Here is a 15,490-nt window from a genome sequence, read left to right as displayed (position 1 = left end):
TGCTGCTTGACGGAAGGTTGAAGTGTCCACTCCAGGATGTCAAGGGCGATGCAAACACTGCAAACATGTCCTCCGAGTCTCCAATCGCCATTCAATCACTGTACAATTCCATCATTGTTGCAAACTATCATCAATAACCATCGCCCTTCGATCGTTGCTTCTCTTTCTATTAGACCATATGTACGTCAGCGACTTTTAGAGCTTCTAAATTACCCCTTCTTGTGACCCCTTCTTCCAAATCGCCGCCATGGCTGCCGCAGATGTCCGTGACATGCTGGATCTTCCCGCAGACGGCGGCCCACCTAGACCTCATAAGAAACAGAAAGTCGTCGAAAAACGACCAGGTAAGTGGATTTTAAGCCCGACTTTGCAATGCGCTGCTAATGTGTATCCATAGAAGGTATTACCCGGGAGCTCTTTGCTCTTTTAGGCGAACGTGCCCCTCCTATCGCTCTGAACGAGAATAAATACAAGGGACGGCGGAAATGGGTGAGCAAGCTGAAAGTAACGCCATGGTAAGGCATCTTGTGGCCTTGGATATTTGAGTAATCCGCGACTGACGTGCGTATGTTGTATAGGGTGATGGCCCCGTTTGAAAATTCCGCTCGATCTGATGGGCTTGTACTCCGACACTGGCAAAGAAAACAAGCTCCCATTATTGAAACGGCAGTGGCTGATGGGGAAGATAAAATGGAAACTGAGGCTCCGGAACAGAAACCGGAAAATGTCTATGCATTTGCGAAATACAACGTGAAAGCCCAGGTCCCCAAGCGGTATACCGATGACCAATACAATCGCTACCTGAAAAGCCATACGTGGAGTCGTGAAGAAACAGACTATCTTATGGATCTCGTCGAGGAATATGATTTGCGATGGGTCGTCATTGCTGACAGATACGAATACCCTCCAAACCCGCCACTTACAAACAGTGATTCTACCGCTCTTGTTACAACAACTCGACGTCGAACAATGGAAGAGATGAAATCGCGTTACTACACGGTTGCTGCGAACATGTTGGCACTTGAGCATCCACCTTCTGAGATGTCTGAAACAGAATTCAACCTCCATGAGAAGATGATGAAATATGATCCCGAACAAGAAAAGGTTCGCAAGGATTTGGCGATTTTACAATTGAACCGATCAAAGGACGAAGTTAATGAAGAGACTTTGCTACTCGAGGAACTCAAAAGGATTGTGGCCAACGAGAAAAATTTTATAGAAGAGCGCAGAGAGCTTTACGCCAGACTCGAGGCTCCCATCAGTACGAGCAATACTACGATGTACCAGTCTAGCCAAGGCCTATCACAACTTCTCCAATCCCTCCTCCATGCCGATAAAACCAAGAAACGGCGCTCACTTATGGGGCTTGAAACCGGCACATCTAGCCCAGCCAGCCTACCAAGCTCACAACAAAACCCCCCACAGAGCGCTCGGGAAAGTCGACCTCAGACGCCTGCTGCTCCGGCGCCAACGCCGACAACTACCAAGAAAGCAGCCAACACAGCAGCTCAGCAGCCAGCCATCAAAACCCTCACTCCGGCCGAAGAAGCCAAATATGGCGTCACACGCCACGATCGCCTTACCTCAGGCGTTCAGTTCCGCAATGACAAGGCACATAAGCTCACACAGGCCAAATCCAACATCCAATCTCAGAAACTCGCTGCTGCGCTTACTGAGCTTTCTATCCCACCCCGACTCGTCATGCCAACAGAGAAGGTGTGCAAGGAATTTGAAAAGCTGATACATTCCGTCAATCTCTTGCTTGACGTGCGCAAGTTTATGGAGAAGGTTGAGGGCGAGATTCGTGTGCTGGAGGCTGCGAGGCAGGAACGAGAAAGGAAGGAGAAGGAGCGACTGGAGGCGGAGGCTAGTCAGACGGGCGAAGGCGCCGAGGAATCAGGACAGGGAAATGAGGGTGATGATAAGGAGGGCGAAATTGAAAAGAAAGGGGCAGGGGAGAGAAGTGACGTGGGGGAAGATAAGAACATTCCTGCTGCAGTCTCTGTTACCAATGGTGCAGACGCACCGGTGACAAAAGGACACGATGAAGCTGGCCTTGCTGTAGCCGAAGCGGACGAAGGACCGAAAACGGCTGGGTCTGAGGGAAAAGGAGCGGGGATAGCTGGCTCTGAAGGGTCGCACAAACGAAGCGCCAGTGTCTTAAGTGCGGTCAGCGACAAGAGCATGAAGAGGCAGAGGAAGTAGCATGATGAGAGTTATTATTTGTTTATTTGGGTTCGCTCGGTGTTTTACGGAATTTGATGGATTGGGATAGCTGAATTTAGGTTGTTACTAATTATGGCCTTTTATTCTTCTTTAATTTTATACTCTATTCGCTTATAAGTTGTAAATGATCTAATTTTGCTCGATTAATGAACAGTTCGTACTTTATCCGTTTGGGTCTTTTACGCCAGACCGATTGATGGACAACAGAATTAGAATTAAGAGTTTCACCTACTGACAATAGTTTTGCTTTACTATCTTGTATTGAATTGTGAATTACTAGACTGGTTATTTCCGAGGAGGATAATAGGAAATTCTTTGTTCTATCCAATGGGACCGGATTGGACTGTCAATACTTCTCTGCTGGGAGGATGAAGCGGAACTGAATACACCAAAAATATTCAACTAATTAACGTGCTCTACAACACTATCCATCAACCGGTTGTACGTTATATCAATGCTGAAAGGTGTTATATAGGAGAGGGTAAAAATAGTGGCACACACTCCAAGAGTGCATCCTTATAAGGGTGCTGCTATACAAACAAATACCTCAAAAAGGTTGGTTGCGAAACTATGTAGCTTTGCGCAACGGGAAATGGGTCACAGGCCCCGTGTAGAACAAGTTAATGATACTACTCTGTTCCCCACGTCTGCTCAACAAGTTTCAACAGACCATCCTTCGAGCCCACTTCGTTCAAAAGTTGCTCTTCTTTGAAGTCCACAGTTGAATCGCGGAGATCCATGCTTCTGGATACCCGACGATGCCCCTCACTATCAATCAGGACCTTCTCAAGTCCTTCTTCCGTCCCATGATTAAATGTAACATCGTCGTCGCCAGAGAACAACCCGATACAATCTTCATACAAACGTGACCAGACATCTGCAGAACATGGATCTGTGGGAGCATTCATGCCGCTCCCACCGAAAGTAGAGAAACCCAATCGGCATGGTAGACGCGATCCCAGAGGAGCAGGGTCGAGCATCCTGCTCCATGGAGTCCGCTGTTCACTTACCCTCTCGTTTGATCCCCGAGCTTTCAGCTGCTGATTATGCCGCTTAATTTCGCTTCTGATATCTCCAATTTGCTCAAGAATAAGTTGACCGGTTGGTCCTCCGGGAATAATTTCAAGATCCGGATCCTTCAAGTCGTCGCTCCTGGAGGTTTCCCTCCTATGGCCTGCCCGATATCGTCGGCGATCAACGGAATCGGAACGATGTAATCTAACCCAGTTGAACAACCCCATACCCTTTTTAATAGAAGGCAATGAATCGGATTTGTCGTTTGAGATTCTTGGTAATGGGGGCGAGTTTGTGTCTTGGCTGTCCTTGGGCGTATCTATGGATGCAAAGTCACAAGCAGCAACGTTATCGGAACGCCCAGCAGATCCGTTTCTCGAAATCTTAGAACGGCTTGGGAACCTGGCCCACGACGAGAAGGGTTCTTTGCTAATATCACTATCAAAGAGGTTCCTCTCTGACACCGCGAGTTCCCCGCAACTGACAACGTTCAGATCTTCGTTGCAGTGCGACTCGACCGGCCCTTGTGCCTGATTCCTGGTGACAATTGATTCACCGGAAGCTTGTGAAAAGCATTTTAAACTTTTTTCTCTGCCCGTAAACTCGACTAGGTCACGTAGATCGGTCTCAGGTGTGGATTCTTGATAAATTAGCTGCATTATATCGCTTGTTTCTGAGTTTGGGGGTTTTCCATTATCTTCCATCACAAAACGATAGCCGTAACCACGACGCTTCCCATCAGACAGCCATCCATCGCTGATGCTTCTCATGTTCGTGTATTTTTGGATGCCATTGGAGCTCTGAATGGCTGAATCGCTAGCGCTACTGGAATGTATATCAACGAAATTCTCGATGAATCTGCTTTCAGTCCGATATTTGTTATTGCGTGGACAAGCAAAGGAGTCTTGGCTAGTAGCATTTGGAGTCTTTTCCGAGCTTAGCTGTTTGCCGTTGAATAGATCAAAGTATCCGCCGCTAACTGCTGCCTTTCCACCAGACGCCGCAGCGACATGGCCAGCTTTCGGCGGGGATAACTCTAGCTGGAAATCCGATGGCGGACTAAGACCATTCGTGCGAGCCACATCCGACTCCCATGAGAATCTAGACAAAGATGATTCAAAGCGTGGGACTCTATCGAGATATTTAGCGCCTGCAGGCTTCATAGAATTTTCTGGGAAGTATGAACCAGCAGTGGATGTGGGTGTGGATCTCTGGGATTCAGCTTCGACATGTGGCTTGAAACCGTCCTCGGATGTGTCGAAGTTGAAAAGTCCTCCGTTATTTTCTGGTAAAGACTCTAAATTGCCGGTGGTTACCTCTTTTTCAGGGTTAGATGCTTCATCCCAGATTGCGGACGAGGTTCCGTCAAGTCCTGTGGGAAACATATCATGGTTGATGTCTAAGGGACGCTCGGGGCTTTGAGTGTCCGGTTTGCTGATGAAACCAATTATACCACCTGCGATACGCTCTGTAATTTGAGGAGTTAAAATACAACGTGCATCACTGTCATACTCAGCATCATTATTCGTCGTGATATCCACACCGACAGCCGGATTTACATTTTGATCACCACCCTGGAGTGTAACTCCGCGTCCCTTAAATATCTTGGAGGACTTCTTCGACAATTGCGATTCCCTAGAAAGCCTTCTTCGTATCTTATGAGACAGCTGGATTAAGCTAATCCGACTGGCCTTGGGGCGAATATGTATCGTTCGATTGGCTGCGGTCTTTGGAAACTGATGAGATCCAGGCGTAATTTCCGTCTCTGGATTGCCCGTCCGACGTGTTGATGGACGGAAAATCTCCTCAAAGGCGAGTCTTTCCTCGCTGAGATTACCCACGGCAGCGGAACTTGGTCGAGTTGGACGATCTTGGTGGGCTAGATCAATAGGGAGCATAACGTCTTCTGCATTATTCGCCGACCCTTTGGATCGCTGACCTCGAGGGCATGGACTGAAAACCATTGTGAGTGGCTTATAATAGATACTGCAGAAAACTTCGCCCCTTCGAGTTTTCTAGAGCAATCGACGTCGAATCAGGGGAAGGAACTCTGAAGGCCTGTCTCACTCTGAAAATAACGAGGACTCCAAAGTCGCCAGTCTGATACGAAATTCTCGTATGGAACAACAATTCGGTCAGTCAAAAGACAGAGATTCAAGTCAGCATGAGAGCCATATAACTGTTTACACGGAACACAGCAGGGAAGGAGAGCCCCAGGAATCCTCAAATAATAATAACAACAACAACATGGAAGGCCGTTTCTTTTTCCAAAATAAGCAACTTGTCGCAAACATTAAAAATAAAACCGGAAGCGAGAAAGGTAGCATCGATCTTGTCATTTTTGGTTCTGGTGTTGGCCTTCAATGGCACTTTCTATATCTCAGATAATAGTATAGTAGTAGTACCTAGGCACAGAGGTCAGCAAGAATTAATGGGGATGGGAGTTCTGCTCGTTGTTAGTTATTGTCGAGGAAGCTAGGGCTCTTCAGCATAATTGCCATCATGTGCTCAACTCCAAAGATTCAGATATGGGATATAGCCAGTCTGGATATATCTTCAGTAGCCAACCTTGTTTCCCGTGTATGCTGAGGTTGACCTGGGATAGGGCATATTATATCACATGACCACTAATCTGCACGTCCCGCTTATCACGTGAGATAATCGGTGGTGTGATGTGCGCCATTTAGCCAATCAGATGTCGTTATACACAGTTAGTTAAGTTTGACTAAGCGGAAGCACCCCTCCTTCGGGTCCGTGAACTTTTTTTCCAATTTTGTTTTTCTTCCCCTCCATCCCCACCTCCATCCTCACCTTCACCAAATTGATACTTTCTTTTCTCTCTCTTCCCCCATCGCCCTACTCTGGGATTGCCCTGCTGTGCGTCTACTGTGTTTCAGGGTGCTACAGACAACACCCTATTTCCCTCTCACAACCCCACCTTGATCCTTTTCGGAAACAATTGCTAGAGAAAACTCGTGAAAATGGTTCAATCGTTAGTATACATTAGATCCCTCAATTGACTGATTTTATCTGCGTAAGTACTAATCAAGAAACTCAGATCTGTTCTCGGCTTCCCCCGTATGGGACGTCTCCGAGACCTGAAAAAGGCCACCGAAGCATACTGGGGAGGCAAACTCTCTCGCGACGAGCTGCTCGACGAGGGCAAGAGACTCCGTCTCGAGCACTGGCAAATCCAGAAGAAAGCCGGTGTTGATCTTATTCCCAGCAATGACTTTGCTCTCTACGACCAAGTCCTTGACCATATCCAACTTTTTGGTGTACGTTTAGTTTACTTGCTCGGTTTCCTTGGCCTTGAGATCCTTGTCATCCGCTAACAAAAGCCCTCAACAGGTAATTCCTGAGAGATATTCCAAGTATGGCCTCCATCCCGTTGACGAATACTTTGCCATGGGTCGAGGCTTGCAAAGGCCTGCCAAGGATGGCGAACCTGCTGTCGACGTCCCTAGCTTGGTAAGATTCTACTCCGCTAGGATCGTACGATTCCAGGTTACTAACACAATTCATTCCAGGAAATGGTAAAATGGTTCGACTCAAACTACCATTATGTTAAGCCTACCCTCCAGGACTCTCAAACCTTCACTTTGTCAAGCAACCCTAAGCCGGTTGTTGAATTCAAGGAAGCTAAGGATGCTGGTATTACCACTCGCCCAGTCCTTCTGGGTCCCGTTTCCTTCCTTGCTCTCGCCAAGGCCGATCGTGACCAGACCATCGACCCCATCTCCGTTGTCGATAAGCTCGTCCCTCTCTACATTGACCTTTTGGCCCAGCTTAAGGCTGCTGGAGCCGAGGATGTTCAGATCGATGAACCTGTCTTGGTATTTGATTTGCCAGAGAAGACCAAGGCTGCTTTCAAACCAACTTACGAGAAGCTAGGCTCGCTTGGTGACAAGGCACCTCGGTTGGTTCTTGCAACCTATTTTGGTGACATCGTCCACAACATTGACGTCCTCCCATCCCTCCAAAGCCTCCATGGTATCCATGTCGACTTAGTCCGCAACCCAGAGCAACTCGACACCGTTATCAATGCCCTTGGACCCAAGCAAACTCTCTCTGCTGGTGTTGTTGATGGACGTAACATTTGGAAGACCAACTTCAAGCGAGCAATTGAGATCGTTGAGACTGCAATCCAAAAGCTCGGCAAGGACAGAGTTGTTGTTGCCACTTCGAGTTCTCTTCTACACACCCCTCACACCCTCGAAAGTGAAAAGAACCTTGACCCAGAGGTTCGGGATTGGTTCAGCTTCGCTGTTGAGAAAGCCACCGAGGTTGTTATAATTGCCAAGGCTGTCACTGAAGGCCCCGCTGCTGTGCGGGAGGAGCTTGAGGCTAATGCCAAATCCGTCCAAGCACGTGCTTCATCCAAGCGGACTAATGATCCCAAAGTCAAGGAGAGACAAGCTGCTGTCACTCCTGAAATGCACAACCGCAAGTCCCCCTTCCCAACCAGAATTAGCCAACAACAGACAAAGCTTAATTTGCCAATGTTCCCAACTACGACTATCGGATCTTTCCCTCAGACGAAAGATATTCGGATCCAGCGGAACAAGTTCACCAAGGGTGAAATTACGGCTGCGGATTACGAGAAGTTTATTGAACAAGAAATCCAGGACGTTGTCAAGATTCAGGAGGAACTTGATCTGGATGTCTTTGTCCACGGAGAGCCAGAACGTAATGATATGGTCCAATACTTCGGTGAGAGGTTGACTGGATATGTATTTACCACCCATGCTTGGGTCCAGAGCTACGGTTCTCGTTGCGTCCGCCCTCCTATCATTGTTGGGGATATCTCGCGTCCTGCGCCTATGACAGTCAAGGAGTCCAAATACGCTGCTTCCATCTCCAAGAAGCCCATGAAGGGAATGCTCACTGGTCCGATCACTTGTCTGCGGTGGTCTTTCCCTCGTGATGACGTTCATCAGTCTGTGCAAGCTCAGCAGCTCGCCCTTGCTCTCCGTGACGAGGTCGTTGACTTGGAAGCTGCTGGCATCTTTGTTATCCAGGTTGATGAACCAGCTCTTCGCGAGGGCCTTCCACTCCGATCCGGAAAGGAGCGTGAAGCCTACCTCGACTGGGCTGTCAAGGCTTTCCGCCTTGCCACATCCGGAGTAGAAGACAGCACTCAGATTCACTCCCACTTCTGCTATTCCGAGTTCCAAGACTTTTTCCATGCCATTGCAGCCCTTGATGCTGATGTTCTCAGTATCGAGAATAGCAAGAGTGATGCCAAGCTTCTCAAAGTCTTCGTCGACGAGGCTTACCCACGGCATATTGGCCCTGGTGTATATGATATCCACTCCCCTCGTGTCCCAAGCGAGCAGGAAATCAAGTCTCGCATTGAAGAGATGCTTCACTATCTTCGACCAGATCAACTCTGGATCGACCCTGATTGTGGTTTGAAGACAAGACAGTGGACTGAGACTAAGGCAGCTCTCACCAACATGGTGAATGCCGCCAAGTTCTTCCGCCAAAAGTATGCTAAATAAATGCAACAACTAGGCGGGTTTCAATGTCGCAATTACGCTCAACACGTGCGACTAGAATATGATGGTGATTAATGATCATGAGTTATAGAGACGACTTATTTTACTAAAAAGGAAAAAACAATGAGGAATGTTTTAACATGCATGCATTAGGATAGTTAGAAAAGTTAAAAAATCATACCCACGATCTCAACATCGGCGTTTTCTTTTTCCTTGCCTATCTTTCTTTCTCTCTTTGTTTTGTATGTAATCTTTGGAATTGTCTTCTAATTTATCAGCCCTTCTAATTTTTACTTTTTTTTTCCTTCTCCCTCGATTGATTTTGGTTTAGCGAACATGTTTCTTCCCCGTCCCTCGCTGTGTCTTTCTTCGTTCCTCCTTTCTGCTACTTTCATTTTCTCTTTTCAACGACATCTTAAAAGGTGGGATTTACGATCAAAAGGGATGTTATGAAATGGAATGAACTCTTGGGGTACATTCTTATCCGATAAATAACAGAAGCAGCCTTACATCTTCTACATAAATTGAAAATCCATCCTGTGTTATTACCCCTGAACTCTGTCCGTTCCGCATTTTACGAGCTCATGTTCTATGGAGTTTACTGTCAATCGAGAGAAACTACATTATCGCCTTATCGCCCCATAAGGATTAAATAATTATAAGTCAACCATTAGATGATTCCGGGCTCTGAATCCCAGGAAATCGATTCTTTGGGATAGAAAAAGGTGTTCGAATCCCACCCGTTCTACAAAGTAAAATTCAACAAGTTATAGGAGCTATTTCACCCACACGGTTGATTCTACACGGTATCAGCTATAAATATTGTAAAACAAAAATGGAGAAAATAATATTAAAAAAAGAAAAATTATCTCTCGATCCATTGATCGACAAAAAATTCTCTACATGTAACATGAATACAAGACAAAAACCCCAAATTACTTTTCCCGTCCTATATGTACTCTGCAAAAAATGGAGCAAAAATCACAACCACTTAAAATAAGGCACAAACGCTCCGCGCATCCCCACTCGCTCCGCTCCAAAGCGGTCCACATACCACTTCCGGCCCCAACTCGCGCGCACGGCCGTTGTCGATACTACATTCACAAGAAATGTAATTGCCGGGAGTGGAAATGGTAGTCCCCATTTATGCAGCAGGAGGTTCGCGAGAGGGACGTAGTAAGGGGCGAGGACGAGGGGGGAGACATCAGTAGTTTCCAAGGAAGAAGAGGCGGAGGCGGATAGAGCTGGTGTGATGGAGAATCCTATCATGAGAAAACCGAGCCATTCAAGCCATTCAAAGACGTAGTGAGGGAAGAGGATTGCGCGGAACCAGCCGGTGGGAGGTGGGAGGACGTAGACCTTGTCGTACTTGTTTTTTGAGTTCTGGGCGGCTGTGAGTTTGTTGTTATTCTTATTATTATCAACTTCCTCCCTACGTAGGCGGAATAAAGTCCCCTCTGCCTTGATGTTGCCATAAATTCCTATTAGGAACAGACAGAGTCCGATATAAGGAATGTATTCCGCTGGGAAATATTTAGCAGAGAAGCTTGAGGACCGCGAGAGGTGTGTTTGCTGTGGTTGGGGCGCTGTTGATCCCAGGATTGGTGTCCCATAACCTAACAACCAGCCCGCTATACAGCTCGAGTTAAGGTAATTGAATCCCATAGCCGAAAAGATAATGATCAGGTGAATTGGTGACATGCTGGGCGCGAGGAAGAGCGGTGTTATAACGGCCCGGTTTAGATAATGGAGGACATAGAGACACGCGACGGTCTTATGCCAGATCGGCAACTGGCCTTCGGGAAACTTGGAGGTGCCTGTATATAGGGTATACATAATATTGAGAGCACCGACGCTCTCCATACAGACCCATGCGTAGCGGCCAGGGAAGTTTAGGCGAGAGGAAGGGAGTGAGGTTTTTCCTTGCGGGTAGAAAGGGGTTGCTAGTTGGATGAAGGTGACCTTTAGAAGGCGGATTCAGCATTTCTTTTTGATTTGATGTGCTAGGAGCGTTTTGAGTCCATAGCAGTTACCAATACTACTTACCAGGGGGAAATATTGGAAAATTGTGAGGAGAGCGATGTAGGCTTCTGGAGATGCCGGAGGGACGAACTCTTGGAGCGGTGGGAGGGAGTTACCCCAATTTATAAGAGTGTCCATGGCTTGGATCGAGGTGGTTATTATCTGCTGCTGCTGCTGCTGTTGTTGCCGCTGTGGGAGGAAAAGATTCTCGTAGGTTTCGATGATATCACACGGTTCAGGATAGGTCAACACTACCCCGGCGCGCCAAGAGGAGAGACTTTAGATGCTGAGTTACGAGCGATGTTCGCGTCGTTGATAAATACGGGAGACGAACCGAAAATCCACTCACTGTTTTCTTTGATTTACCAACAACTTATCCGGCGCAGTAATACATCTGGACGAGGAATTTAACATACATGCTATATAAATCGACCCACTCGTTTGTAGCCCAGCTGCTAACTTGAGTTCGAGACAAGCCGCCGCACATAAAAAAAAACACACCATAAAATTTGTAAATTTATTTCATTTCATTCATGGGCCAAATACGGATGTAATCCGCTCAGGCTAAGGATAAAAGATTGAATTGAACGCTTCTGAGCCAGACCTAATTGGCAAGCAAAAGCAAAACATCATCGCATTATATGCCTGTTCAACATTGCAATTGGAACAAAAATATCCAGTTGGACGACTGCCCCTCAGAGTGCTTTCAAAACAAACGGCAAGAAAAGAGACGAAAACGAAATACTGCGGAAATTACATGTGGCACGCATATCTAATCGTATGGTCATATCATTGAGGACTTGTGCATAAAAAGAGTGCTAGAAGCACCATATAAAAAAGTAGTGGATGTTTAGGAGTGAGTTTATAAAAAATAAATCAACAAACAAAACAGTCAAAAGAAGACTGGCTGAGGGCTACTCAACATTGCTGTTGGTCCTTGCGATTAGCCATCAGTCGTATCCATGGTTTCTAGAGCAGAGGCAGTCATTGCTGCCAACTTTGCAGCCTTTCTCTCGGCTTTAAAAGCTTCTATTTTGGCTTTCGTCTCCGTATCTAAGATTGGCAAGGAAAAAAAAGAGGGAAGATGTCAGTCCTGGTATTAAGAGTATGGGCGAGAATATTTGGGTGAGGATTCGATAAATAGTAAAGACTCACCAGGAATAACGTCCTCGATGCTCAATGGGGCCCGATTGAATGGATCATTTGGGTCACTGAGAAGATGGGATCGAATGGTAGAACGATCAATGGAAACCTTAGAGCTAGGAAGAATAACAGGATCTTCCATGAGAGTATACACCAAGGGATCTGTTTTTGAAAGGATATACGTCAGCTAACTGTGGCAGCAGAGAGAAATGGCTAACGTTGAACAAACCTAGGAATTCGTCAGGAATATCTCCAAGATCCTCTTCAGCTTGCTCATCGGCTTCCTTGGCAACCCTGAATTTGGTCTGCAGCTGTTCCCACTTGGAGAGGTCCTCCTGCGGTTTCAGTGCCCATTTACGGAGAATTTCAGCTGCTTTTTCAAAGTTCGACGGCTTATAGGATCGGCCATCACGGGCAACAGCCACAACAAAGTTTTCTTTGTCCATAAGATTCAGGTACACATCGACAATCTCACTTAGAAGCGACCTCGGTTTGAAGCCATACTCTGCCAAGTTGTCAACCCGGAGGTTTGCGCTCTTGGGGCCAACCATAGCGTCTAAATTGTAATCCAACATGTCAGCAAGGCGCTGTACGATCTCGGGCATTGTAAATGAATCAGCCAATGCCTCCGTGAAGAGTTTAAGCATTGCCACCGTTTCATTTGTAAGCTGCATATAAGATTTCGCTCGGCCTTGTGCCGCAGCGAGTTGTTCTTCCTTTTGTTGGCGAACATTTTGCTCCATATTAGATCCTTCGCGCCTAAGCTCAACTTGCAGATCATGAATCGTCAAGAAAGCCGTAAAGGATTCATCGAGCACAAACGTAACATCGTTCAAAAGGAGGTTAACAAAGCGAACGAAGAAGTCAAGGTTCCAGTTGGCTTCATTATGAAGCTTGTCTCGGTAGACAGGATTCGGCCAGATACATTGGATAATCTGGAAGATCTCGTATCGAATATTAAACTTGTCAAAAAATTGCGTATGTGTACCTGTAAACTCCGCTTCTATGTAAAATTTCATCAACGCGTGAAGTAGATGCTCTGTGGCGAAAGGTAAGGAATTGAGGAGGTCAACAAGAACGCCCCTGGAACCATTACGCCGTCGCCAGGTCCCTCTGTAGAGTATCGTAACCAATCCAGCTTTGAGATACGGGTTTTTGATATACTCCGAACTCTGCAGAAATGTGATGCACAGCATGATCAACTCATCACCTTGCGTGGAGGTTACCACATGAGGCATACTCCACATGATGAATTTGAAGCTGCTGACAACATCATCCACGAAGTACTCGGGGAGACATTTGAAATTCTCTGGTTGCTTTTCAGGAAGCGGTAGTTTCAGAGCCTCCGTCGGGAAATTACGACCTGATGCAATTCTCAAGAGCCAAACAATGACGTATCGCATAACTTGCATAGACCGGGCCTGCCATATATCGTCTAGTAAGATGCCTTGTAAGGTGTACTTGAACGAAAGTCCAAGATCAAATTTGTCTTTGTACTTTTTCAACGCGTCTTCAAACATTCTGAGCTGAATTGGATTAGACTTCCACTTATGTCTCTCAAGTTCCAACTTATCAATTTGGGTTTCCATATGGCGAAGGTCTTTCTCCAGTTGCTCTAACTTTGCCGTTAACGATTCGCTACCATAGTGGTGAGCAGCGACAGTCAAGAAAAATATTTCAGTAATGAAATTTGATGTTCCTTCCTCGACTTGGTCATAAAATGCATCCGAAGCGTGCTGGTCAGCATTAATCTTGGTTTCATCTCTCATATTGACTCGAGGATTCCGTTTTAGATAGCCGATATCAATGCGATCAATCTAACAAAGTCAGCAAAACATGTATTCTAACCACTAACAGCGGCAGGGGGGAAATTAGGCACCTTTGTGAACGCAGCATCCATAAAGGGCTCACAGAGTTGGTCGAGGCATGTCGTGATGTTAAACATAAAGCCATCCGAAGAGACTGTCTTGTGATCAACTTGAAGTGCTCTTCTCTTGTGGTTGAGGTTAACGGATGCCGCAAACCAGTCAAGGACTCGTTCCCTTGCGGATTTCGAAGCTCGGATAAGCTGGTTGATGATATCCAACAGATCTGAACTAAGTAATTGTTGCATCATGCGCACGGCTCTTTGTGAGTTGACTATAAATCCATGGTCCCGAGTTTTGGGGCTTGAAAAGTAATTGAGTGGCACATCACGTTGCAAAGGAGAGAGGCGAAACCAGGGTCCAAGAAGTGTCGCAGTTTCGAATTGCTCAGCATTGACAGAAGTGTTCAACAGCTCTGACTCAGTGATGGCGACAGCCAATGGAGGAAACCGGACAAGGTTTCGCAGTGCCTATCATAATACTGAGCAAAAAAATTAGATGGCAGAGTATATTATTCAACATACCATCACATAGGGTTTGTAATCCATGTTCAAAGTTAAGCTAGAAAGGTCATGGCTCATTTCTTCAACAGCTCCAACGAAAGCAGGAAGAATCGTTTCATCTTCATTCGATCTCTTAACGGCTTCTGTAATAAAGTCGTGACATAGCCCCAAGTCATCCTCTGGATCTCGAAGGAGATGAGGTTTGAGCGTAGAAGATGGAGGGGTCCCAAGGCTAGCAAATTTCACTAGTCAGTTGCGAGCTTATCGGAATATTTCTGGATGGCACATACCCAAACATCTCCGGAATTGTCGCCGCAAATATACAGTAACTCATGCACAGTCGTCTTGCCTCCGAAACTATGACATACTTGCGGTCATCCGCGTTCTGCTTTCGGAATCCTTTATACAGCCTTGTTACCCTCTTCCAACATGGAAGCAAGTATTCCATGGGTTTGCCATTGTCGGTGTTAGATGCAGCTTCGAGAAGCGCCTGATCTAAAACGTCAATATTCATACGGAGTGCCTGGCCCTGCTCCTGAAGTTCTTGCACGAGCCCAACGAGATAACTAAGTTTCTGCCCTTGAACATCAACACGTCGACTTTCATCCAGCGTAACTCGAAAGACAGCTCTCAACGTCTTGTCCTCAAAATCTTCAACCGTTTCACTAGATCGTGGGGGCACTCGAGGCGTGGTGGTACCGGACACATCGGGAGACTTCGCCTTGCTTTGTGACGGCTGAGCTCCGATTCGTATTCGAGGTGCCTCTTCGTTAGGTTGCCGCATATCTGACTGTGATGATGTTGGCGGGTATGACGGAGCTTGGTTGCTTGAAATATTGATCTGCGGTCTCTGGGATGTAGGTTCTCGGACAGGAGAGGAGGTTATGGCTTCCGAATCGTTGTCACCAGACGGCGACTGGGAGCTGGATTGAGTTGTACTTGAAGCTTGGGATCCAAGCTTGGCCAGCCGTTTGTTGCGGATCTTGGAGCGGTAGCAGTCAGCGATGAATTCAAAGAAAATGGCCATGTTGCGAATGTCGAGCCTTGCGGTTAATAATATATGGGTATGCGCATAGGAAGTACCTTGTCCGCATCAATAGAATCCGCCATAATTGAATTCCGGCTTCGCTGCGTCAGGTATATATATCGAACAAATTCAGTTTATGTAGAACGTCCTCGCACAGACGCAGTTGAAACAAACAAATGGCAGAGGGTA

At 46.6% G+C, this 15,490-nt stretch overlaps 5 protein-coding genes across 5 annotated transcripts; 2 read left to right on the top strand and 3 right to left on the bottom strand.

The window, feature by feature from the left end:
• Positions 1–247: 247 nt before the first annotated feature.
• HCBG_02373 (DNA methyltransferase 1-associated protein DMAP1) lies at positions 248–2,341 on the top strand (the record flags this gene model as incomplete). Its single annotated transcript, XM_045429422.1, has 3 exons — positions 248–344; positions 398–515; positions 579–2,341. 3 exons carry the CDS (start codon positions 248–250, stop codon positions 2,203–2,205), a joined length of 1,842 nt encoding a protein of 613 aa, XP_045289317.1.
• Positions 2,342–2,855: 514 nt separating this feature from the next.
• On the bottom strand, positions 2,856–5,204 carry HCBG_02372 (uncharacterized protein; the record flags this gene model as incomplete). The annotated part of the gene is made up of 1 exon (XM_045429421.1): positions 2,856–5,204. One exon carries the CDS (start codon positions 5,202–5,204, stop codon positions 2,856–2,858), a length of 2,349 nt encoding a protein of 782 aa, XP_045289316.1.
• Positions 5,205–6,221: 1,017 nt separating this feature from the next.
• Positions 6,222–9,262, top strand: HCBG_02371 (cobalamin-independent methionine synthase MetH/D; the record flags this gene model as incomplete). Its single annotated transcript, XM_045429420.1, has 4 exons — positions 6,222–6,232; positions 6,299–6,518; positions 6,592–6,711; positions 6,771–9,262. The coding sequence occupies 4 exons, from the start codon at positions 6,222–6,224 to the stop codon at positions 8,742–8,744; spliced, it is 2,325 nt and encodes a 774-aa protein (XP_045289315.1).
• Positions 9,263–9,523: 261 nt separating this feature from the next.
• On the bottom strand, positions 9,524–10,901 carry HCBG_02370 (uncharacterized protein; the record flags this gene model as incomplete). Its single annotated transcript, XM_045429419.1, has 2 exons — positions 9,524–10,703; positions 10,788–10,901. The coding sequence occupies 2 exons, from the start codon at positions 10,899–10,901 to the stop codon at positions 9,723–9,725; spliced, it is 1,095 nt and encodes a 364-aa protein (XP_045289314.1).
• An 805-nt stretch (positions 10,902–11,706) lies between these two features.
• On the bottom strand, positions 11,707–15,301 carry HCBG_02369 (ubiquitin conjugation factor E4; the record flags this gene model as incomplete). Its single annotated transcript, XM_045429418.1, has 6 exons — positions 11,707–11,816; positions 11,919–12,068; positions 12,136–13,723; positions 13,786–14,241; positions 14,296–14,506; positions 14,565–15,301. 6 exons carry the CDS (start codon positions 15,299–15,301, stop codon positions 11,707–11,709), a joined length of 3,252 nt encoding a protein of 1,083 aa, XP_045289313.1.
• Positions 15,302–15,490: the final 189 nt, after the last annotated feature.

The sequence above is a fragment of the Histoplasma capsulatum genome, assembly GCF_000150115.1.
Source record: "Histoplasma capsulatum G186AR genomic scaffold supercont2.3, whole genome shotgun sequence".
NCBI lineage: Eukaryota > Fungi > Ascomycota > Eurotiomycetes > Onygenales > Ajellomycetaceae > Histoplasma > Histoplasma capsulatum.
Note: the sequence above shows the minus strand (reverse complement) of the source record. Positions and strands in the feature narration are given on the sequence as shown.